The 25806-nt window shown below is 35.6% G+C and overlaps 1 protein-coding gene and 1 long non-coding RNA gene across 7 annotated transcripts in view; one reads left to right on the top strand and one right to left on the bottom strand.

Moving 5' to 3' along the window:
• IL15 (interleukin 15) lies at nt 1-25806 on the bottom strand. 4 transcript variants are annotated; one of them, XM_019614492.2, is made up of 8 exons: nt 25563-25806; nt 16381-16442; nt 15659-15755; nt 4354-4463; nt 3107-3188; nt 2662-2703; nt 889-1032; nt 1-312 (listed from the first exon to the last, which is right to left on the bottom strand). In XM_019614492.2, the coding sequence occupies exons 3-8, from the start codon at nt 15710-15712 to the stop codon at nt 202-204; spliced, it is 543 nt and encodes a 180-aa protein (XP_019470037.1). In that variant the 5' UTR covers nt 15713-15755; nt 16381-16442; nt 25563-25806; the 3' UTR covers nt 1-201. The 4 variants fall into 4 exon arrangements, with proteins under 4 accessions (XP_019470037.1, XP_019470036.1, XP_019470035.1 ...); XM_019614491.2 differs by lacking the exon at nt 16381-16442 and having other exon boundaries at nt 15659-15942; nt 25563-25805; XM_019614490.2 differs by lacking the exon at nt 16381-16442 and having other exon boundaries at nt 15659-15778; nt 25563-25805.
• The window catches only part of LOC104910533, a 72989-nt gene continuing 47555 nt past the window's right edge, over nt 373-25806 (top strand). For all 3 annotated transcript variants that reach the window (XR_004159465.1, XR_004159464.1, XR_004159466.1), the window contains exons 1-8: nt 373-451; nt 2207-2272; nt 8661-8742; nt 10671-10762; nt 13939-14051; nt 14216-14265; nt 14339-14476; nt 18563-18675. This is a non-coding gene — a long non-coding RNA (uncharacterized LOC104910533). The remainder of the gene's footprint in view (nt 452-2206; nt 2273-8660; nt 8743-10670; nt 10763-13938; nt 14052-14215; nt 14266-14338; nt 14477-18562; nt 18676-25806) is intronic.

Below are 25806 nucleotides of genomic sequence, written 5' to 3'. Positions count from 1 at the left end.
AAAATCTTAAATTCCTTTATTTTTTACTTGCACGTATTCAGTTATGAAAACATTACACATTAAAGATATTTTATTTTATTTTATTTTTTATTCTGTGCAAATAGGACTAGAAGTGAAGTTCTTTTTAGTTCAGTGTTATTTTATCTGAGGTATGTTTCTTGAACAGTCACTGTTCCCAGCTTGAGTATTTTGGTCATTGTATTATTTGCATTCCTTCTGTATAACCTTTACAAAACTCTGTATAAATTCTGTAAAATTTTTCTCTTCATATTCTTCACATTGTTTGCATTTTTTTGATGTTGTGGAATTCAACTGAAAAAGAAAATGTAATAGTAAAGCAAGGTACTTTGTCTATTTGTTCTGATAGAGAACTAACCCTTTTAATTCTGTTTTTTGTCAATAGTTCCAATGCAGTCAGTTGCTACAGAAAGCACTGCTGGAGTCTTCTAAGGTATTCGTGTTTTGTTCCTGGCTTGATTTCTGAATAGGGTCACCTTTCATGGATACAGTGCTTCAGTGAGAGGTTTAAGTCACTTATCCCTCTGAAAATTGGGACACTTCTCTATTTGCGACTAAACATACCCAAGTTTAGATACTGAAGTTACAAACTATTATTTATATACACACATTCAAACATTAATGTCTGCATGTCACAAGTATTTTCTTGGATATGAGTCCTGGGAGTGTTTTTCTACAATCACCAAATACTGCTCTATCCTTTTTATATGTGTAATTTTCTCAGTGTTATGTGCATGTGTTCCTGGTTGATTCCCCTTTGCTTTCATATATACCATCTTGCCTCTTCCAGATCTATGAGAAACAGAATTTCTGATTTTGAAGAAACACTTCTCTTTTCCATTTTATCCACAGACTTTTGGTATTACTTACATGGGTAGTTTCAAATCTCGCATTTCCATTTTTCCAAATGTTGAATACATCCTGTGTTCTACTACATTTTTTTATACTACATTCATGAAGAATCACTTTCATCTCTAAAAAAAAGCATCTCATTACGGGTTCCTGGCATTCTTTCTGGAAAAAAATAATAATAATAATAAAAGAAAGTTGTAGCAGTTTTAAGATTAAAATGGGATAAGTGAATGTGGGATATAATTTACCAGAAAGTGGTGATTTTTATTTACTTAGTATCTCATAACTATTCAAGAGTATCTGCAAAAAATTAACTAAGAGCTAATATATCACACACAGGCCAGCCAATTTCCTATGACAAAATGAAGCACTATGTCTTGACAAACAACACAGGAAAATAATAATTAGGATAGGAATATGGTAAAGAATTAACACTAATGGAATTAAATTAATATTCTTAGTAGTTCTAACACTTATATTGAGAGATCATTATTCAGAATAATGGAGAGTGGAGGAGGAAAAAGAAAGTAGATATTACCCATATTTTACAAATAAGAAAAAAAGCTCCAATGGCACAGAAGTACCATTTTTTTTTCCACCAAGTCAACAATAAAACCAAGAACAAGCCCCAGGTTGTCTGATTTTCGCATCAAGCCTTTCCACTTTAAGAAAATCTTCCTGACGTTACCAGCTAAGAAATTGGCCTTTATAGTGTGTTAACTTCAGTGGCTCAATTCAGTCAAGAGAACGGGTGTGTGAGAATGGACATGTATGTTCTGCAGCTTTTTTTTCCTATTGTGTACAGGGGTAACTGCACAGACACATCAGAGTCTGCTTTCTCAGGCTGTCTAGGTGCACTGAATGCATCAATGTTACCGTATTCTGCATGCACACTGAGATTATTTTGCACGGATGTAGTAAGCCCATTATTTCTAGGATATCTCATTAACTCTGCATACCGGAATCATGTATTGTGTGCATTTGGCACAGTCATTGTGTGAATGTTTATGCTGTCAGGAGGAGGTTGTCTCAGGAGCAGGCTACTGCCAACTTCACCACAGCAGTGAATCCAGCTCATGTTGCACCAGGGCCATGCTAAAAGTAACCGCTAGGAGTAGGGTACTGGTTGGATTCATGTTCTTAGAGGATTGCATAGAGTGAAGACTGAATTCCACAGTAAATTATGAAAAAGTCTCTTCAGGAATGAGTTTATGGAAACCACAACTTAGTTAACAATTATATTAAAAATTAACTTAATTTACTGCTTGTAGGATAAATCATAATCTCCATCAGTTATAAGGCTAAATCCTTGATATTACATATTATTTGTTTCTAGGCTGTAAATTAGCAGAGAATTGCACTGGCAGATGTTCACAGTTCCTTTCCATATTGCACTTCTCAAGTAAGTAACTTCTTTTCTTATTATAGAATTCTAGTGCATGGTATTAAATAATAATCTTAGGACGTATTTTCTCTGTCACTCCTTCACTTTCTCCAATTACAAATGAGTATCAACATTATTTTTCAGTGTTTGCTTTGATAAGATCATTTTAGATCATCCCTTTTAGTTGAATAAATTTAATAGCAGCTAGTTCAGTAAAATTATTTAGTACCAGCTTACATAATTTATCATAAGTAATTTAATTTGCAGAACTCTGCCTTCCAAGGCAAATGATTTGGTTTCTGAAACTTTTCTCAAATGAGAGCAAGTCTACCTTTGGAAAAAATTGCTAGTAAAGAAATGAAGTTACCATAATAGACCAGTTTGAGTCACATTTTAATTATACTTACATCCTCGTCTGTGTTTGCAGTATATAAACTGACATCAATGTCCTAAAAGGAAAGAAGAGTTGTAGTTATGAACAATAACAGGCTTAGAAGTAAAAACTAGAGCCATGGATTCAAGTTCAACAGGTTAATTAATCCAGATACTGGAACACAGTGAGACAGTGATCTGAGAGTCACCTAGTAACCTGCAGGATGAGCTAACTACCATACCCTCTGCCCCTTTCTTCTTTCTTTATCCAATTAAAGAAATTCTGGAAGAAAAGGAAAAAAATAGAGCTTCATCTCCAGTTCCCTTTAGCTTTCTATTCCCTAAATGACTACACAAATAATATCCTACTTCATACTCCTTGTCACTGACTCTCTTAACTGAGTACTGTGCTAAACAGCTAAATGTGTAGTTATGTCTGCTCCTATGATTTTATGAAATAGTGACTTTTTTTGAACTTACTTGAGATGTCTTGATCAGCTCCAAGTCTTTCAGAACTTCTGACCACTTACAGTGATTTGCTTCTGTCTTTGGTACATACGCACTAGAAGAAAAACAGTGACTACTAGGCTAAATAGAAGGTATACACATTGTTTATGCTGAGAAAAGACTCACCAATTATTTAGATACTAAAAATATGTATACATATGTTCATGTGTGGAGCAAGTACATTTGACAACTTGTAAAATCACAGAGCCACATTGTTTAAACAAAAGATATTTTGTGTGTGTGTGGTTTTTTTAAGCTAGTTTTGTAAGACATAATGCAAGAGAGTCAATTATTTCTTGTATATTACCTACAATTCTTTCCATGTATCACAAAAAATAACAAATTCCTAAATCTCTTATACTGAATTACTTTTCCTCCCACTACTATGAAATTTCTGTCTTTAGCCCTGTAGAAATATTGTATGTCATTTTACATCTAATTTTTCTGTGTACAGAAAAGACTCCTTCTGCCCTGAATAAAATTTTGCATGGAGTGAACCATAAAAGGATAGAAAGTAGACTTCTTTCTCCTCTGGAAGATTATTGCACTGCGAACTGTGATTTTAATGTGTCCCTTCATTTGGATCCCTTTCAGTATTTTTGTATTATAATGTAAGGCAATGAAAGGAAGACAACAAATTGATTTGGGAAGTTAGTATAAAACAAGCAGCTGTTCACCATTTAGGTCTTAAACAAAAGCTGAAAGATAACAAGATTTTTGGGAAAGAAAAATAAAAGAGGTATTATAACAAGAATCAGAGGACACCCCTGATTTTTCCTTCCCGGAAGACAGAGCAGAAACGTTAGACCTTAGTAAACAATTTGACAAGAGAATGGGATGCTGGCACTAGAATCAGGGTCAGTTTTCTAAGACAGGAAAGTGGAGTCAGGAAGGAAACACCTAATGTGCATAAACCAGCATACATATTTAAACATGTTCACGTTGGTTTTTTCACTGCAAAGGAATATGGAAGTCTTCAAATGCAACTGTTCAAACAACTTGAGGATTATCATGGAGATGAAGGCTGATACATTAACTGGATGGAGCCTGATCAGAGAAAAAAAAAGAATAAAGCAAGGGACAATGGCCTAAAGAGAACTCTAACCTTGCTTAACAAGGCAGGAGAGGAAGCAATTGGAAGCAATTACAAATAACAACTGTAATAGTAAAAACCAGATAATTTGTATTTACTGTCTCATTAATATTAATTTTGTAGTTACCATAGGAAGAAGATGGTTAGTCCAGTCTTATTCTTTAAAAGGCAAAAGAAATAGCTGTTCAAAAGTAGGTACAGTTGGTACTGGAGACAAATATTTTTCACGTGTATTTTCTGAAAAATACAACCAAGAAGATAGTGTGTCATAATTTTATTTCACATAACTCTTTTTAGTTCTGACTGAATTAATTTGACAAGACATCCAATCAAGGCAAGACTACTGTTGTGTGTATATTGAAAGATCAACAGATCTGTAGCTTGTAGTCAGTTTATGAAACAGTAGAAAGTCAGATGACGTAAAATTACAAACTCATCCTGTTTTCCTATCTGTTCACACTGCAGGCTACTTTAATATAAGAATAGTATTAAAGATCTTTTATTCCATTTTCTATCCTGCAGATTTTTCCCCTGCCACCCTGTTTCCTTTTTGCCACCCAAATCTTTCAAATCATTACAGTTGTAACATGATCTACAATATCATGACTGCGTATATGTGAGTTGCTAGATACCCATATGCCCAGTGCTGTATTTACATGTATAGATACTTAAACTTTTAGACGCAATAGATATTTATAGTATTATACCTACTATATGTCCATCTAATACTGGGAAGTGATTGAAGCATTTAAGAATTCTTTCATTGGAGTATCAACTGGAAATGAGAAGGTGTGAGCTGTACATTAACTGTTTTATTTTGCACAGCCTGGGAACTTTTGTTCCAGAATCGCAAACCCTTTTATTTGAGCTCATATAAGTCTTCTTCACAGAGGTAGGTTAATTACCTGCAACTGTGATTTTGATCCAGTGTTTAATTTCTTATCAAAATAAGTTTCTTTCATTGTGGTTTATATCCACACAAATTTACAAGTGCATGTTTAAAAATTGATCGGAGAGCATAATAAAAAAAAAGCTAGTGAATATATTAGAGTGAAAGGCCTATCCATACTTTATTGTCAGGTTTGCTGCTAACTTGCTGCAAGCCGTTTAACTGTGATTAAAGCATCTACTGGCAAGCCTAAGAGAGCAATACTTGCATGTGCCTCAGGGGAGCTCTGAAAAGTACTTGTAACAAGTATTTGTTACTGTTTTAAACAGAAAATACTCTAAATTGCCTTGCTTCCCAAACCAAAAGATTTTGGTGAGATAATATAGTAACCACACCATCACCTGAATTTCCACACTCAATAAGGGAAAGTGGTGCCAGATTCTTGTATTACTTTTGTGTCCAAAATCTACTATGTAAGAAGTATGTAATTGAAAGGTAAATTCAATTTCATACCTAATGAAAGTATGGCCAGATCGATAATATCTTATCCATCTTCTGAACTATTTCCGTTACCTTTAGCCAAAGAATGTCTAAAAACAAAGCTGAACCTGTTACAATTTCCACAACCAATGGAAATAAAAAAGAATACGACTATTCAAACCAAAGCATTAATAACTAATGCAATAAATACATTTTTAAACAGGACTCATAAAGAAATACATACAACTTAGCTGTTGTCAAAACACTTGAGTAATTTTATTACAATATAACAGAAAGTCTGCCACCTTTCCACACTGTTTAATCTGATGTTTGTCACATTTTCTGTAAAAATATTAAAGTAACAAAACAAAGCAACTCTTCTATCATTTTTTAATGTGAATTCTATTTATTTTGACTTGATTTGACAGTTCATAACAATTATCTTTTTTAATTACTATTTTTAATGTATTAATTTAAATGAAATTCAGAAATAATCTTATGGAAGATTTCTGGATACATGCTAAGAAATTTAAATCTTATTTCTTGTCTTCAGCTGAAAAAAAAAACTTTCTTGTGTTTAAAAACACACTTTAACAAAATTAGTCAAGATGTATTATAAACATTTAACAATATGTAAACATTCTGATCATTTTACAAGCTAGTTTTGGTCAAACTAAGTACGGAGGCTGTTAATAAAAATGTCAGACAAAAATTATATTGGATCTTGAAGTGTTTTTCAGCTTTTGATTCATAATTAATATGTTGGGGCCTTATGAGCTGATTTGAAGGGGAAGTCTAGGCCAAATATGTTATCAAATTTATATCGTAGAAAAAGCATTCAAGGAAAATAATCCATTACACTACCTAGTGAGTAATGAGCCAGGGTTGACGTTAGTTTGACATTTGTTTCATTTTTTTGAATAATGTTTTTAGCTCTCTGTGATGACAATGGAACACTGTCTTCTTAATGATTAATGTGGTTGTCTTGATCTCTGATTTTCTTCAATACAGTAGGCAACCATCATATAGTAAGGAAATAATTGTTCCTTATTTGAAAATTAAACTTAGTTTTTAGGTAAGAGACCTTTTACTAATTGTAATATTTAGGGGATTTCATTTGTTTATAGAGCAAGAGGTTCTTAAGGTCCATTAGATCACCTAATACGTTGTTTCTACAATTCAGGGCAGTTTTCTACCTGAATGTCTTCAATATTTAATGCGAACTACTATCAGCAACTTAAGAATGCTATCTCGCTTGCTTACTTTGAGAAACTACTCTTCTGCTTTGAACACACGTTGTTATTTAAAACTTTCCTTATGCTAGCATTAAGTTTTCATTTCTTACTCTGTTTAATCATTAATCAAGTTTGTTGCGCCTCTGATACTTGCCCTTGTTTTATGCACAATTGAACTTTGGACTTTGAAAAGAAAGCAAAACAGTTCACATTCAAATATATATATGTATTTTTTTCCCTTGTAGGTTGTAACCTGGTAATCTGCAACACCAGAATAGGGGTTAAAGACTGTAGTGAATATTTTTTATTTATTTTTTTATGTAAGATGCAATTGAGAGTTATGATAAACAGAAATAATCTGTTTTGAAAAAATAAATTAGTTTTTTCATCCAAGTTGCAATAAAGCACTTATCCTTGAGTAAAATATAAGCCACAGTAGAACTATTGTCTCCTTAAAAAAAAAAAAGGAACTTAAGCAGATGACAGAAGTTAACAAGACAGAATCAGCTGCTGATTTTGCTGTTTTAGCTGTCACAAAAAAAAAAGATAGTCAAAAGAAAATATTCAAAGTTCTATGTAGTATTTAAGTTACATGCATACATAAAGGAATTTACTGAAAGCTAAAATTATGTGACTTCATTTATGTGCCATGTATCTGATTTCCTTTATTATTATTGCTTGTAAATTTGTCAGTGCATCCTTGAAATGTGATAATTATAATTCGAAAAATGTAGTTGCTCTATAAGTTAGTTTTATCTACAGTGGTTCACTATTCTTAATTGTTTGTGTCCATAGTTTATTAATATAAAAATTTTAATCATTCAATTGAGAAAATGTGCAAGAGCGGAAGACATTTTCTTACCCTGCTGAAGTAAGATTCTCCTGCTATGTCAAACATCCTCTACCATATTAATATCAGGCTTCTGGGACCTAAACATTTGCACTCTCAGTCAGGTCTCTAAAGAAAAGAGTCCCACTGGTTGCCATTTTATGATGGCCTGAAGAAAGAATTGCTCTCAGAGACAGAATCCCCTTCAGAATCTGAGCACAGAAGTGGTATCATGTAGTGCAAGATAATGCTGTCCTTTCTCCTTGCCTGCTTTCCTCCAGAATGAGTTTTCTCTATATTGGCCCTAGGGGTTTTTCCAGTGGGTGTGCCCAGGCGTTTTTCAGGAGAAAAGCTCAAGATGGAAAAGTACAAGTTCCTGCTCCTTCTGTGATTTTATCTTCTTGAGAGTTGAATACGTTTTGTCAATTACCTTTAGCTACCACAAGTGAATACAGGCTCTTATTACCTAACACCAGCACAAAAAAATACTAACGTTTGCTTTTATCATATTCATACAACTATGGAACTCACAACAGTGCTTTTGTGGAATAACTGAGTATTTTTGTTCTTAATTAGAGAATTTAGATCCTGAACCTACAAGTTCTTTATTTGAGCATTTAATTTCAATACTGATCCTCAGTCTACAACAGCTCTCTCCTTCACAACGATCTCTCATAGATATAAATACACTGACAGCAGTCTTCTCTCACTGTCCATATACCCTAACTATTGTACTGTCTGGGATGGATTTAAGTGTTTTCATAGATTCTTGAATGGTGCTGCGTTGTAAATTTGTGACCAAAATAATGCTGATAATACACCAATATTTTAGCCATTGCTGAACAGTTTTTTACACAGTTAAGGCCTTCTCTGTTTCTCACTCTCCCTCCCTGCCAGCAAATAAACTATGGGTTTTCAAGGGGCTGGGAGGGGACATAGCTGGGACAGCAGTCCCAAGGCATATTCAATACCATATAATATCACATGTTTTAAAATTTCAGATAAAAGCACAGCTGGGGATGAGACAGTGAATTTTTTGAAGTGCAGCCATTGCTTGGAAACTGGCTGGACATTGATCCACTGGTAGGAGGTGGCAAGTAATTACTTATGCATCACTTCTGTTTGGGTTTTCTGTTATCCTTCACTTTTATTCATTAGGCTGTTTTTATCTCAGTGAGTTTTCCTCACGTCTGTCCTTTCTGTTTTATCCTCTGTACATCTGACTGTGGGAATGGTGAGCAAGCAAATGTGTGGGAGCTTAGCTGCCACCACTTATGCATTGATATGTTCTTGGTTTGCTGGAATACTTGTTCATTTGCTTTCGATAGTCATGCAGTTAGATTTCCTTCTCCTGTATGCCAGGCAAAGAAACAAGAAAGTAAAGTTTGCAATGCCTGTTTGAAAACATTGCCAAAAGGTCACAGAATCATTATTATTCCAGTCAATATCTTAAACATTAGAATTTGAAATGAAAGAAGTTAAATCTTTCCTTTGACCTTTCTTTTGCAAAACATGTTTGAAGCCTGGGGCTTGTATCATTTATGAAGATGGATCCTATGCTTAGCTGTTGGCCTAAGAAGAAGTTAGTCCTTGGTGCAGATAATGATTTTATATCTCTCTGAACAATCTTGCAGACACAGCAGCTGTGAAACCCAAAAGAAGTACAGCAGTCTTTAGGCAAGATATTTCTAGTTGAATATTACTATTTAGATCAAGAGCTTTCCTTTTAAATCTACTTTCACTAATTTCTCAGTGTAACTCAGAAGCTGCAGAAAACAGTGAAAATGTTTTTCAGAACATACTCTCCTGCATAAGTAAGCACCTGAACCACAAGAGATTGTAAAGGACATGAACAAAACAACACAAATAAGAAAAGGACCAGCAGATCTAGTCATAGCTGAAGTCTGTATAGCAAAATAGGTACTGATCTATATATGCTTCTAGGCAGTCCCTGTAAATATATTTGTTATATTTTCATGCCTTGGCAATGAATATTCAACAGAGAACTAAAATAGAATTAAAGATTTTGTGCATTAGGGGGTAGGCTTTTAAAATAAAAAACAGCATCAAAGAAAGGAACTTTAAAAGTCAAAGTGTAAGGTCTACCATAGTGATGGAGAGAAGATGAAAACCTTGAGTTTGTAAAATAGTTACCACAGGAGCAGCTGTTAGACAGTATCTCAGACTTAGCATAGTATTTAGCTCAGGGACAGTGAATTATATCACACACTAATGAAGATTAAACACAACAGTTGCAGTATCAAAAGTGTGAAATGAGGCAGTATTGTGAGACATTTTTAAATTAAAGAAAAAAAAAAGTTGTAACTTATGACATCCTTATCAATGATGTTGATGATGGAATTGATTGCACCCTCAGCAAGTTTGCTGATGCCATCAAGCTGAGTGGTGAAGTTGACACAGTGGAAGGAAGGGATGCCATTCAGAGGGACCTCAACAGGCTTGAAAGATGGGCCCGGGTGAGCCTAAATGAGGTTCAACGTGGCAAAGTGCAAGGTTTTGCACTTGGGCCAGAGGTCCAAGCACATGGGATTTAGGAAGAGCAAAGTTGGCTCTGGATTTGCAGAGAGGGCCTCAAGACCTACTGTCTCCAACTACAGCCAGTTGTGAATACCAAGAGAAGAGTGTACTGATATTTGCCCGATGGGCTCTTCAATCTCCAACAAAGTACACACATTTAAGTATCAGATTTAAGGCTAGTATTTTCATCTTTATAACTACTCTAGCACTTCTTCACATTGTTTATCAGTATAGAATTTTTTTTTTGTAATGGATTTTTAGAATTTTAATTAGCAGTTCATTTTCCTTAAATATTTTTTAACTTACGTTTCAAATTTAGACAGGCAATGTTAAGTTCTAAACATAATAGAATATTTTAAGTAGTTTAAAAATGCAAAATGTTACTTTAATTAAGCTTCTTCGCATTGTAATTTTCTAAAGAGTACTGCTTTATATAAGCGTATATAATCTAAAGGAACCTTTTTTTTTTTAAGGTCAGCTTGAGCTTTCTGAAAGTCATAATGTCACTACTTTGAGTAAATGTTCGTATTTTCAGTCATTACAGTGCAACAACTCTACCCAAAAAGTAAGTATTTTTTTGCTTTGTGGATTCACTCTATTTTTGTTTCAGTTCACAAGCACTTTGAGAACATTTTCATCATTTGAAATAGCTACTTCAAAACTGAAGGACCTATTAGGAAAGGAGAAAACAAAGTTTCTTCCCTCTTAGTAAACTGTGAGTAAAAAATGGAATAATTCTACATACCTGGGAAAAAGTGCCGTATTTATTTTGGACACTGAGACAAGTACCTATTTTAGAATTCTTTATGGCCCAGAGAAAAGTCACATCCCATAGACCTGAACTTATGGTCAGCTGTAGGGGTGATAATATCTATATCCTATTGAATTCAATAAGATTGAGGTTTTTATCCTACTCTAATATGTAGGCTGATTTTTCTAAATCCATGTCTTTCAGAAAATGTGAGGGATACTGAGCAGAAAGAAAAATGCACTACTTTGAGAGTGCTACTTTTTTCTTCTGTCTCAGAATTACTTTAGATACTCATTTAATTCATGCAAGACATGATTCAGATACTCTTAAAGTGTGTTACTTATGTTCTCATTTCTTCAGAACAGATACTGATACAAGTTTTAAGCAAAATGCAAAATGCAAAATGCAAAAAAAAAAAAAATAAATAAACCAGCAAACAAAAAAATCATTCATAATCTTCTAGGATAACAGTTAAGATACTGAGTGTATAACTTGCAAAGCCACTTAAGAAATATATGTTTTTAGTATGTTTAATATAAAGATTTCTTTGATTTGAAAATTTATTTTAGTGATAATGTGGACCTTTTCTTAAGAAAGTAACTGAGATATATAAACAGATATAAAAATTAAGGACGCTGATTTAAATCAAAGTTTTTGTTTTAACTTGATATTTAAGTTGGGATAAAATGGGTGACATCAATTGCTTTGAGAGAAATCATTCTGTCTGAGTTCCCGGGTGCTACCATACTTTTGATATAGTATAAGCAATAAACTGTTAGTGTAGGTTCTGGTAAATGCCTTCAAGTCTGTTTCAGGGTACATTTGGATCTGAGAGGCAGGATGTCTCAGGACCAGAGGCAAGCAAAATTCCCTTAAAACTGTCAGAATACTTTATTCCATCCCAGGATCATTCTTCAGTCAGGGGCCTCTAGGTCCCCAACACAAGATTCTAAAAAGAACAGAGGGTAGCTACCTGTCCTTCATCTTGTTGTGTCATGTCAGTACTGAAAGCTCACTTCTATTAAGAGTAGTGCAGAACTTGAGTTGACCTTCTCAACCTTTATTCATTAGTCAACATTCAGTGCAGTATTTCACTCAGTTTCTTGATGAAAATTGTCACGTATGCACAGTGCATAAATTTGTATTACTGTTGAGTCATTTGTTTTTAACTGGATGAAATCTACTAGAAAACCACTTCTTCCTCACTGTGACCTATTTATCTTGTAATCACACACAGTTTAAAATGAGAGCTGAAATATTCATTTGCCATCTAAATTATGCAAAATAATCTACAGCCTTCCATAAAATCTCATGAATCTGAGAGATGTTTTCAGTTACATAAAGGCAGGAGATGAGTGAGATTTTTTGTCTTGTAACAGAAAAGAGGGGAAAAAGGGAAGAAAGAAGGAACTGTTTTAAAAATAAAATGTTATAGAACATTGGAAAAGTTTCACAAATATTCCCTTGCAAAAAAAGTTGTATAGGTACTTGAAGAATTTACATTTACTCTATCAGTAAATGTATGAGCTTTAGACCTTTCTTTTGTATCACTATGTGTTTATAATACACTCAGACACTGTTAGATAACACCAGCAGAGATAACAATGGTTAGTAGCATAGAGTTTTTTGAGCACAATGCACAAGTCATGTGTTTCCTGAATACAGAATAATAGAAGAAAGAGGGTATGAAAATGAGTAAAACTATCTGATGTTTATATCCTCAGGACTTCCATCTGCTGTAGATTGCTTTTTCTAAGCTGGAGTTAAATTTGAATGTTAGAAAGGATAGCAACACTTTGTTTTCCGGTCAGCTAAACAGATAATCAGAACAAAGCTCCATCTTTGTCCAGCGTGTACACCACTCTTCCCCCAACATATATGTATACACTGTGTTTCTGCTGAGAGAAATAAGCCTGACCCCTCATAAAACAACATTGTTAGGCCAGAGTCTTCCTCTGTCTACCTCATCATTCAAGAGTACAAGAATCTAAATTCTTCACTACATCTCGAAAAATTTTACACTGAAAACAGATGAGGTGTTTCTGAGATGAAGTTTTCAGTAAAAATTTCTCTCCAGGTCAGGGAGATATTTTCACTGCATTTCCTTCAGATTTTACTATAAAAATTGAACAAAAGAGTACACCGTGAAAAACTTTTGTTTCAACTTCTGCAGAAAATGAACATTGGACTGACTCAGTAAAATCTTAAAGTTATCCAGGTATATCTATAGATGTTATAAAGCTGTAAGATCTATTGAGCTGTATTCTATCTTGTTTTGGGTCTGGGTAAGTTTTCTAATTCAGTAGCAGTATACTGCATACCCTGAATCTCAGCAGGGTATTAATGACTTTGAAGGTTTTGCGGTGAAAAAAAAAACAGCATTCCTTGTAACCATATCTGATGCGATATATCAGATGTAGATTTTTCTAATTTTCCTACCTGCTTTTCCTTGTCTTCCTTGGGTCTGCAGGAGCTAAACATAAGTGAGAAGAGCCAGGTACACTAGTTCAAAACGAATGGAAAAAAAAATAGCAGGAAGCTTCAGCAGTTTTTCTAAAGCTGTGCTTGTTTGTTTCACTTGTGATGAATCTCCTAACTTCGCCAAATGCAACAGTGTCAATGTAGTGAGCCCTGCCTGCAAGTACTGAGGCCACAAGTTTTAGTAAGTCTATGCTACTTGTAAGACAGCAGTTTGCTCTGCTGTCCTTGACATGTGTACAGAAAGACAAGAAGAGTGAAAAGAGGTGGGGTTGCCAGTGATTCATCATCTTGTAGCCTGAGTGAAGAAATATGCACAGCTGCAGTCTGCATGTGTCATTAATTTTAATCTGGAAAGCTTTTCTAGGCTGTAGTTTTAACTGAAGTAGTCTTGAAGAGAACCATCTATTTCTGCAGTTGTTCCAGCGGATGTTTCAGCATACTCTTATGTTTCTAAGTACTGTCTTCTGATAATGACTTTTTTCATACAGGCTCCTTTCTTCTTTTTGCAGGTGGTGAACTGAGCAAGTAAGAAAAGGAGTATTAATCTTTCTATATAAATTTGTCAGTTCTGAAATTGGAAGTGCTCCTCAGTGGAAGAGATTTTATTACCCTCACTCAGAAGGTATGAAACCGAAAATAACAGCATTACATCAATTTCTATTTGACATCTGTGATAAAAGTTGTATTTTCATCTGGTTTGGAATGTTTGTTGCATGATTTTTCCCTTTGTTCCTTTCATGATCTGGAGAGCTTGTAGATTGAGCACATCTTCATTCACCTTTGCAGAAAAACATGATTCAGGTTTCGGCTATTGAGTTGGAGATCCTGGAGTAAAGGTAAAACAAGGCAAGACTGCAGTCTACCCTAACACTAGAGGAAAGCTGTAACTTAGAGGTGTATCTCCAACAGGCAGCCTGTTCAGAAATGAAGTGGAACAGCACTCTCCTGGACCTCTCTAGGCTGTCTTGGAGGTTTGTCTCATAGCACGTTCACCCTGTTATAGCCTAACTAAGTCACTTCCCAAGAGGATATAATTAAAAGCACATGGTAAGTCATAGAAATGCACACTGATGTTGCAAACTAATTTCCATGCTCACTTTTAATTTTTTTCTTTTTTGAACTTTGACAAATTTTATTTCTTGCACTGAATAATAACCTGGTTAGGATTTGTCTTATAACTCTGAGGGGAAACAAGGGAGTGAATATCCCTGGAGCTCTTTTGAAGGCTTTCCTCTCCTTACCAACCTTGGTAGTCTTGTAGTACAGTAGAGGAAATAGCTAGATAATTACAAAGATGTAACAAAACGCTACATATAAAACGTGATTAAACTGTGAGTACGAGTTAGACAAATAAAAAAGCATTTCAGTTGTTTTCTAGACCTAAAGTTGATTGTGTTAACAAAAAATAGTGCTCTGTATACTGAGGATGGAGAGTGAAAGTGGAAGCAGTGGTGGAAACTGAAAAGTCTGCTCTCTCAATGGTGTTGACGTGCACTTCATAGAACTGTTTATCCTGAACAGCCGAAGTCAAGAGTTGCATGCACTGAGTTCTTCAGTAGGAAAATAGATTCAACTGAATAAGGAACAGGTATTGCAACATATGTCACAGAAAAGAAAAGAAAAAATAACGAGATTGGGGCTGTTATATTTGGGGCACCTAGCAGTCCAGCTCCCAGATGAGGCTGACAGAGTTGGCAGGGCATGGCCAGATGAGTGTGTACAGGCATCCAAGCCTCTCTGTAGAGAGTTGTATGCAAACCTTGGGGATACTGAGTTCCATCTGGAACCTTGTGGATTATTAGAAGGCCACCAGATCATGCTGTTTACTAGAGATGCAACTGACACTGAATCATCCAGAAAGCGTTTTGAGAAACTCTGACGAGTGCTAGAAAGTCTGAACAGTTGCAATTGTCCTCCTATACTGAACACACTTGGGTGTCAGGAGTTTCTGCCTCACAAGTTGCAGGAGGTTAGCTAGAATTTAACTGTAGAAAAAGAAAAAAGAAAGGATCTGTAAAAATCCAGACCCGAGGCTGGAAAAAGTAGAAAACAGTGTGAAAAGAAGATAACAGAAAATAATAGAGAGCTAGCAATCTTATCTAAAATACTGGAAATATTTCCAAGCTTTAAATTTGCTGCATTAACAGTTTTTCTTGTTAAGCTATATGAGTAACACTAAGAGCTTTGCAGACACTTCATGAAATGTCAGATTGCTTAAATGACACTTACCTGACTCTCCAGCTTTCTCCATGCTCCAGCAGAGTTTTGTGTTGGCTGTGCCATCCCCCAGCTCACTGCAACATCACTCAGAACAGCAGAGCCGAATCTGGATCAGGCAGGTACATTTAGCTGCAATAAATCTCGAAGTGGCTCTCAGATAATCTATCAAGAGCATTCCAACCAACCGGCTGAAATTTTACAGGGGACTTTCATAGAAACACCAGATATGTCTTTCCAAAAGGATTACTTTTATCTAGAGAGCAGACACCCATCTTAGACTGTATCTCTGAACACTGCAATATAAGAGAGGAGAGAGAATCTGGAACAGCTGTATTGTCATCAAATAATTTTTTTATGACTTCTGATGAAAATTAGAACAGAAGTTGTAGCTAAGTTAGCTATTAGGAAAGTCATTAACATCAGCATAATTTTGTGATTTGTAAAGGGCTAGAAGAGTTCCCCTAATTACATCAACAGAGCATGACACTTGTTTTCAATAGTTGCTTTTTATGTGTCAGCCCAGCTATGCAATTTTACTTTCGTTCTCCTCTATTTTACAAGGTAAATTAGAAAAGAATAAATGAGTCAAACCACACAGAAACAAGGTCAGGGCAGCAGCAATCCAGTGTGCCACTTCTTTTAAGCAGTGTTTTCATAGTAGGTATTATGGCAGCTAACTAGCTCATTCTCCTTTTTATTATCTCTGTATAGATGAAATGATAAAAACTTACTAGCACATTTTCCTTCTCCTTTATAACTTTTTTTCTACATTCACTTTGAAGACTTGCAGGTGCTGGGGTTGGAGAAACAAGAAATTTCTTTTGTCATAACAGTGAATTTTGTATTCACAGCAAGACTTTGAAGACATACAGCAGAAAAATATGAAGACACTTTGGTAGTACAATTTATCTGAATATTAATATTTGTATTTTTGATAAAAGCAGTGCAACATAATCTGCAAGAAAATAAATACTCCAAAGCTACTAATTTATTTACCGTTTTTCATATTGTACAGATAGCCTGTGAAGTTACAATGTCTGATTTTAATTTGTCTCATAGATGGACTTGGTTTCTTAGATTTAAGTCTGATTTAAGCTTTTCCAGGCTGGGAATTTATGGAACAGGCTGATGAGAGGGCTCTTAAACTGCACTTGTTTAAACAGAGCAGTTGAGAGTCGAGCTGTATAGTTGTGAAAGAAGTGGGAGTAATTGTCAGTTCACATAAACACAGGACAGTGGCCTTGCTAGCATTAAGTAGATGTGGTGGGACATCACATCACCTTTGTGCTGCAATTGCTCGATACAGGCTTGCAAGGAAAGATGAGCAGAGAAGACCAGAGGGTGCATAGATCTAGAGCAAGAACCTCTGGTGTACAAGGAGTGTGAGGCCTGATAAAAGGAGGAATCAACATGAGGACATAACAGTGAGGGTCTGCTGAAGGATGCTTGATCCTGAAATGAATGAAGCTGTCTTTAAACAAATGGAAAATGTCTCCCATTTGCGGACTGGATTAAACTACCCAGCACCTGATGGAAAGTGAAGATGAAGGGCTCAAAAAATCCATTATGTTTCTGAAGTGGTGCTCCACATGATACAAGCTGCATCTGAAGTACTAGGTACAGTTTTAGCCCCACCGTACTAGAGAGACTGCAAAACTGGAAAGTCTGCACTAAATTGTTTGGAGACTGAACACACAGGCTAAGGGACTTCGGTTTGTGCAACATGGAGAAGAGAAGGCAAAGAAGATCCTGTTTTGGTTCTTTTTTCCACCGTATGAAGAGGTTATAGAGAAGAGAGAAATAAACTGTTACTGGGGATATACAGTAAAAGAAATGGAGAAAACACAGTGAGGGCAGTTATACAATAAAGGAGGCTTCTTAAGGAAGTTGTGGAATCTCCATCCTTAGAAATGTTCAAAAATTAGCCAAACCTGGGGCAACCTACACTAATGTTGTCCCTGCTTTAGTTGAGAAGCTGGGAAGGCTGATCTTTAGATACCTCTTCCAATATAAATTCTTTAATGAAATTAGGTGTTGGATTAAAAAATAATGTGGTAGAGGAGGGGAGCAAAAATATGAAAACATGCACAGATGTGTGATTGGATAAACATTATTTTCTTAGGAAATTAAATTAAACTCTGATAATTTCAAATGTATAGACTGGGGAAACAGTCCTATTTCTATTTATGTAAAGGTGCTATTGCCTACAGTTTTGTTAGGGCCTTCTGTAGCTATGTTTCTAACAATAAAACTGTTTAGGTCACTTTCAGCTCAAGATGAAATTGTTAGATCTGAAATTTCCTATACTGAAAGTCTTATCAAACATAATTCAGTCATTTCCAAAAACAAATGAGCAAATGAAAGAACTAAAAGAACTAGAGAAAATGTTTATAACCACTTAATTAAAACTCTGCTTTTTAGTAATGTGTTCTATTTGGCAGCCTAGAAAATCTGCACAAAGTTTGCAAAGTCAGAAGTGGTTAGTTCACGTAATTACAGAAGAGATTTCCTGGCAATGATTTTTTGGTCTCCAACAGTCTCTTCATAATAAACATACTCCATCTCAGATCTTCAGAGGCAAGCAGAACTTAAGGTATCAAAAAAGGCTTCCAGCAGGAACGATGCGGTGAAAGCCAGGGAACAGAAATCAGTGATGCTGTTTGCAACACAAGAGAAGAATTTGAGTAACGTGGCTGGATGAAGGGCATACATAAGAGAGAGTGGAGGTGAAAGGAAGGAGGGAAAGCTCTGTTGTAACAGAAGTAGGAGGATTATATGATCACTGAACTATATTCTTCCCCAGAAATAGAAACTGAATCCTACTCTCCTTACCTTCCTGTGAATTCATAACTTTAAAAAGTTACCAAATCTTTAGTGATAGTATGGTGTAATAATTTCCTTTTTCTCACACAGGATTTCTGACCAAAATGGATTATGTTTGCTGAATAGGCCAATCTTGTGAAAGAGACTGTATCAATCTCTTCATCTGAATACAAAAGGAAGCAGAAGATAACGGAAAGAAAAATGTAAGTTCAATGACAAGAGCAGTTGAGTTTAGTAGTTCTGAGGAACAATCTCAACCTTCACTTCATCTTACCATCTCCATGTGATTTGGGCAAGCGACTTAACCCAGATTTTTCACAAGCATCAATCGTTTGGATGGTTGGACTAGATGATCTTAGAGGTCTTTTCCAACCTTGATGATTTTATGATTTCCCTCCCACATGAAATTTGGTTTTAAGTTGCTTTGCATGTCTGCCTTTAGGATGACTTGCCTCATGCTCCCCAAGCATATGTTTCTAGTCCCTACAGTCAGCTAGCTCAGATGAAAGTTTCTCCGGTACAGGTGGTTACAGTTTGAAGAAATAAGTGTCCTCTACAGATCTTAATTCAAAAAATAATTGAGTTATCACAGCAGCAACAGAGCACACTGGGAGCTATATACGGACATAGACAATCCTCAGGAATGTTTAACAGTCTCTTAAAAAAATTCATCTCCAAGTATCACATACCAGACCCCAAATCATTAGATTCTTCAGATCTTTTTTCATTTATAAAATAAAATTCCCATTTCATTATCCTTCAGGGCTTTTGAGAAAATGAACTAATTCATGTTCAAGAAGCAATTTGATACTGTACTGCTGAGTGCTATAAATGGAAGGCAAAAAAATAAAAGATAAAATTAATTATTCTACATTTACAACACATTGCAAGCAATGTGCAGCAAATCAGATATGGGGATGTGCAAAAGATTATCTAATTTTTCTATTTTATTTCTATACATATATATATTAGTCAGAGTATAATCTCATTTCTTGTGCCCATATAACTAATTACTATATTATAAAATACAGAGGATACTTAGGCTGTAGACTTCTTTATGATTAAATAAAAATGATGTAAAATTAAATAAAATTAATGGAAGAAAGCTGTAAGCAGTCAGGCGACATGTGAAGATGTGAAGACCAATCCATTTGACTTTTGCCATCACCACTGTCTGATGTTAGCAATCACAACATCAAGTCAACTTCCAGAATCCCCAGCATGTCTTGAAAAGAGGAACCAGTGCAACCCTCAGTGCCACCTTCTTTCTCATTCCCTCTGCTGTATTTTGGTAATCTGTGCTGCACATAGCAGTCCTAAGTACAGCTAATTATTTTAATTGTTGTATCAGAATTTATTCTGCTCCAGAAATGTGAAACACTATTTGATCCAATGACTCTTCCAAGTATCAGCATAAGTTAAAACTCTACCTAGCAACTACAGCCCCACCAAACTATACTAAGCAAGGATATAAACCATACTTTGTGTTTTCCACTGCAGGCTACAGTAAATAAGCCTGCAGGAGATTATTGTTACTCCCATTCCCACATCCTTAAAAGCATGTTATATGCACCCAGTTTAAACAGGTATGCAGGTGCCTGTTGTTTTAAAATGCTTTTAGACGATCTAATATAACATTCAAGCTGGGAATCATCATTCATAGAATCACTTAATCATCTGAGTTAGAAAAGACCTTCAAGATCAAGTCCAGTAATCAGCTATTGAGTCCCATCACTAATCCTTGTCTATTAGTGCCATTAGTCCACACTTAAGTACTTCCTGGGATGGAAGATTCCACCATTCACTGGGAAGCCCATTTCAGTGCTTGTGCGCCTTCTCTGTAAAGAAATTCTTAATGTCCAATCTGAATCTCTAAACAAGCACAACTTGAGACCATTTCCTTATGTGCTCTCACTCATCACCTGAGAAAAGAGACTGGCACCCTCCTTGATACAGCTCTCCTTGTGGAGACCAATAAGAACTCCTCGCAGTCTCTTCTCTAGACCAAACAACCTGTTTCCTCAGCCATTCCTTGTAAGTTTTGTTTTCTAGTCCCTTCAGCAGCTTTGTTGCTCTTCTTTGCACACTCTCAAGGAATTCAGTGTCCTTCTTGCAGCAAGGGGACCAAAACTGAATGCAGTGTAAGGTCTCACTTATTGCATGTACAAGGGAAAAATCATTTTCCCGATCCTGCTAGCCACTATATTTCTGATGCAGGTCAGCTGTCATTGGTTTTCTTGGCCACCTGGGCATGCTGCTTGCTCACATGTCAAACATTTAACTAAAAAACAGATAGAAAACATCCATAGCCTCTGCCTTATCTACTAAGCAAGTCATCTTGTCACAGGAGATAAGTTCAATCATGCATGACCTTGCTTTCAAACACTGGCTTCTTCTGATAACATGGCTGTCCTGCGTGTGCCATGTGAGGGATGCAGATACCTATTTCTCTTGCAAGGAGTAACCAGCTGCAGCTTTCAGGATGTCAGGAGCGTAGATTTCCACGTTCCTTCAATACCTTCCCCTAATCCTGTTCTTATTTCCCCTTCTAGGAAGACAGCGACTCTTTGTTACTTGCTAGAGGTACAAGCAGGCACTATTGGTGTAGGTGCTGTAATTCTTAACTAGCCAGTGTGGCTTCAAGAAAGGCAGCTGAGTTTGTGCCCAATTTTCCATCACCGTTGAGTACAAAATTATAATATGCTAATAGTAGTTAACAGCATATTAACAGTTATGTGATATTTAGGATATGCTGAATGAAATTTTGTCAGTGTTGTTATTCCTGTACACAAAATGAATCTTCTACAGGATCATTTGTTAGCAAGATCATTATATCAAAAATAGCATTGTCATATTTTGTATCTGCACATACGGTTTTTGTGGGAGACAAGAATCTGACATTACCAATAAGCTTAAGTCCTTGCTTTGGCATAGGCAACAAACTTCTCCACACCATCCTGAGCTGTTTTTTCAACTGTAGGGAAGAAAAGTACTGAGCACTTCATGCTGACCTGCTCACAGCCTTCTGGCAGGTATTACAGCCAGTAATTGACATTGTTGGCTAGCTATTCACCATACGGCAATCTTTCTACTCAAAAACAATTTGCATCCAATAAATTTGTTTCATTTGAATTTTTATTCTTGAAAAGACCTTTTTCTTATTTAAAAAGGGGCTATAAAGATGCAACAAATTCTAGTCATGTGTGTACTGGTCTAGGAACTTTGATATAAGATTTTTATCTGTCATAGAGTCTAACCTTATAGTCTAAAGGTATTTTTATAAAGCAGGCCTTCTAAAACAGTTCCACAGGGGGACAAAGGGGATAATCAGAGGTGTTTTTTTAAAGAGTTTCTGAGCATTAGTGGTAGAGTTAATTGTTGAACTATTAAACTATAGGTTGCAATTCATAGCAGCTTATAGTCACAACAATTTCTGAGTGATCACCCTTTGCTACCATTAAAGACCTATCTCATCTATTATAGCATGAAATACTGTAAGATGGTTTGTTACCTGCTGATAATAACCTACCAGCAAGGACAACAGTTTAATTCTATACTAAACCTCCTGCTGGCAAATAAATGATTTCCAAATACTTCTGCTCTTCCGTTGTTTTTTCACACAAAAAAAGAAGAAGAAAAAGAAAAAGGAAAAAAAAAAGGAGAAGAATCATTTTCTTGAATAACTAGCCTTATCTACCCATGAATCCTGATGGAGCTAAAGAATGTGAAGAGCTCCCAGCCTGGACCTCTCAGAGAGAATTGCAGAATATTGTCTTAAAGGTGATCCTGGCCATGTGAGATCTCTGCTTACGCTGAGATAGTATGGACAGCTTAGATGAAAATGATATCTTTTTGCAATGTGTCTTCCTTCAGATTCATCTGAGCATGGGATCTTAGCACCAGCTTTTGTAACAGCACTGGTTGAAGAAGAGGAGAAGGTACTTTACTGCTCAGGAACCTTTGAAATTAACAACTTAGTTGTTGAATCAACAACTAAGGTTCATTGTTCAGCAAGTAAACAGTGAAGAAGTTTGTTTGTTCTGGGATCATTTATCTAGAATTGGAGGCCCCTTTTTCTGTGAAAGGATAATCTGTGTGTTTAGGTACTGGGGATCTTGTTATAAATTCCATCTCTTTGAACTCCTGCTTAAAAGGGACCTTTGTGCAAATTGTCCCATGATCTGTTAGCAGTCCTTCCTACTCAATTTTAGTCCTTACAGAGAGAAGTGCGTCAACTTGTTTGAAAATATGTCAGCATTTATTCCCAGAGTCATCTGCTGTCCTAGCAAAATCTGTAGAATGGAAACTGGAAATCTGGGCTGTGTGAAAATAAAAAATAAAAATTTGGGAACTACTTATAGAAAAATAAGTTATATATAAATAAATGCTTCATATACATTTCTCAGACTGATAAATAGCAGATAACAAATAACAAATGGTAGGGACTTGTCCTCTTCATTTCTGAGCAATTTTCAAACTTCAGAAACTCAGGGAAAGGCACCTCTGCAATTTAAAAGGCAAGCTAGTGAGTGACAAACACAAAAGGCAGCTTGCCATCCCAACTAGTGACATTTTTGCCTGCTACCTCAGTTGTATACAACTCACTACAACTTCACATTGAGAGCCAAGAAGTATTTATAGTAAGTGAACTTGTAGTAACAGCTTGGATTTCCTGATGATGGCCTGCGCTGAAAAGATCATCACTAGTAATGACTCATCTATGACAGTGATATTGAACAATTTTGTTAAGGTGTGATATCTTTATAGGTAATAAGGTCATAAAATTGTAATAGAAAAAATAGCCCGATTTGCCTCATCAAGAGTGGAAGACTCAGAATTCAGCAACTCTGAAAAATAATTCCAGTTTGTCCTAAAAGATCTCATAGATAAAATGTTGTTCTTATTAAGACAGCAACCAAAAAACAGTTGCCATGTACTAAAATACACTATCTGGGGATTCTGTGGCAAACTAAGACATGCAACTGCTTAGAGCTAAAATGTTAGAGTAAAAACTGTTGCTCTGCAGCCTTTTTGCATTTATCTCTGAAGTCTGTGCAAATTTTGCCCTCTGAAAAGAAAGTAAATAAATGATACATTTGAAAAGCAGAAATATTTTAGCATGTACACACAGTGAATGGATATGATTGAGTTGTTTTTGTTATGCCTAAAAACACTACACATTGACTCTAGAGAACTGGCAGCATATTTTGAGAATTCTTGGTGCATTATATTGATGTAATTTAAATAATCTTTAAAAATACTATCCTTCATTATGGGTTTAAAGGTGTACAGAAAAACATGATTGCAAGGGTATTTACTGTCCTTGGGTTTAGCTTTTTTAGCTGATGGTGTAGTGACAAATGAGAGGATACAGCAACAAGACCATATCATGTAGAAAAATAATACGGATAAAAAATGTACTTATGTGCAGACTAACAATTTTATTCCATCAGTTGAGGTTGGGCTGCTGTCCTTTATTGATTCCTGAAAGCTCTGTCCTGTTTCCTGAAAGTGATACCCTGTGCTAGCCTCCCTGCAGAAATGATCTATTTTACAACGTTTTTGACAGAATACAGAGGAACAGTTCCCACATATTTCTGCTCCTGCCTGTGCTGGCTTCGTAAAGCAGAACTCTCTGTGCACAGAGAAAAGTATTTGTGAGAACTGTCAGCACCTGACAATAGGAAGTTTGTATTAGATATATTACTGGCCACAGCCTGGAAGTTGTTCATGCAAAGGCAAGTAACAGCAAGCTGAAGTGAGATGAGACGTTTAATTCTTCAGAAAAAATATAGCATATTATTCCTGTTACCCAATAACTCCACATCAGCTTGTATCTCTGTTCTCTTCAATCCTTTTCTATTTTCAGTCAAAGTCTGAGACACCTTAGAATGGAATTGCCAATAATATTTTTTTCCCCAGGGAATTCAAACAATTTTAAAGGCAGTAGGATACATAATGTTGGTGATCTTTATTGTTCGAATCTGCAAAGCTAAAGTAATTATGACAGGCTATAAAGTTGCTTGTATTCTTGGAGTTCAGAACAGTCCAGTAGGCTCCAAAGAAAGGAATTCTATACTTACATTTGTTTATACTATGTCAATCTATGTTTATATATATCATTCCAAGAGAAAATAACTGAGTGGTATCTTTCCATTTGTCTGTCACATTTCAAATAAATTAGTATCTGTATGTGGAAATGAACACATTTATAATGGGCAAAGGAATTTCTGTGCTATTGTCTATCTGGAAATAATGAAATAATACATAATGAAATATGAAACATAATGAAATAATGATAATCAGGAATTTCTCCTGCAATATCACACTGTTTTAAAGGAAAGCAGCATATATATACCTGCTGTACATAGAAGAAATCATAAATGCTGTGTTATATGCTCAGTTAGGAGAATTTCTGGCTTTTACAGAGGTAGTTTTGCAGGTAATTTTGCAGGTCTTAAAAATACAGTCCTTCACAAGTTCCTCCCCTACGTGTCCTTTTCTTTCTTTCTTTGGATTTCATTATGCAGAAAGTGTTATTTGGATAGCAGTTTCATGAATGCAATTGTTTAGTTGGCTTACTAACCAGATAATACTTTCCTAGTACACTACTATCAGCTACTCTATCTCCGTAACACCATTTTCAGTAGGATTCTACTTGACTGCAGTTTTCAGTTCTGTACATATATTTAACGTTCTTTCAAGAGCATACGTCAAGTTGGTAAATAATTTTTCTCCCAATCTTTTACCTCTCTCCTTGTTCTGTTCACTGGTCTCACAGAAGTGTCTTTTTTTTTCCTCCTTATCTTTGCTCTGTGAGTTTGTTAATAAACAATGACAAACTTTCACTGACTAGCACCAATTTTCCATATTTTCTAATGCCTCTCCTACAGGAGAAATGTGAGAGAGGCACCAGGTAGCTGGTGATATATACTTGAAGTATGGTTCTTTCATTTATAACAGTCTTAAAAGGCAACTAAAAAATAATAATAATAATTGAAGCTAAGCAGTATGAATTCTCTCAATCTTTTAATACAAGAAAGACATTTTGAAGAAAGCAAAAGTATGTTAAAGTTTGTAAAATACTTACAAGCTTCGGAAATCTATGTAGCAAGTTGATACGGAAACTAGGATTAAGTTTGCTCTGGTGGAGTACTCAGTGCTCCACCCCCTGCTCCATTCCGTTTTACTTTCAGTTACATAATAATTTAGGACTGTGTTTATACATAATACAAAGTGGAAATTATTCTGACCACAGGGAGCAGATTTCACAATTCGATTTGTGAGCAATGCTCAAACCTGGGGGAAAAAAAGAAAAACAACAGAGGGAGGCA

The sequence above is a fragment of the Meleagris gallopavo genome, chromosome 4 (genome assembly GCF_000146605.3).
Source record: "Meleagris gallopavo isolate NT-WF06-2002-E0010 breed Aviagen turkey brand Nicholas breeding stock chromosome 4, Turkey_5.1, whole genome shotgun sequence".
Lineage (NCBI taxonomy): Eukaryota > Metazoa > Chordata > Aves > Galliformes > Phasianidae > Meleagris > Meleagris gallopavo.
The sequence above is the reverse complement of the archived record's forward strand: the minus strand, read 5'-3'. Positions and strand labels throughout refer to the sequence as shown.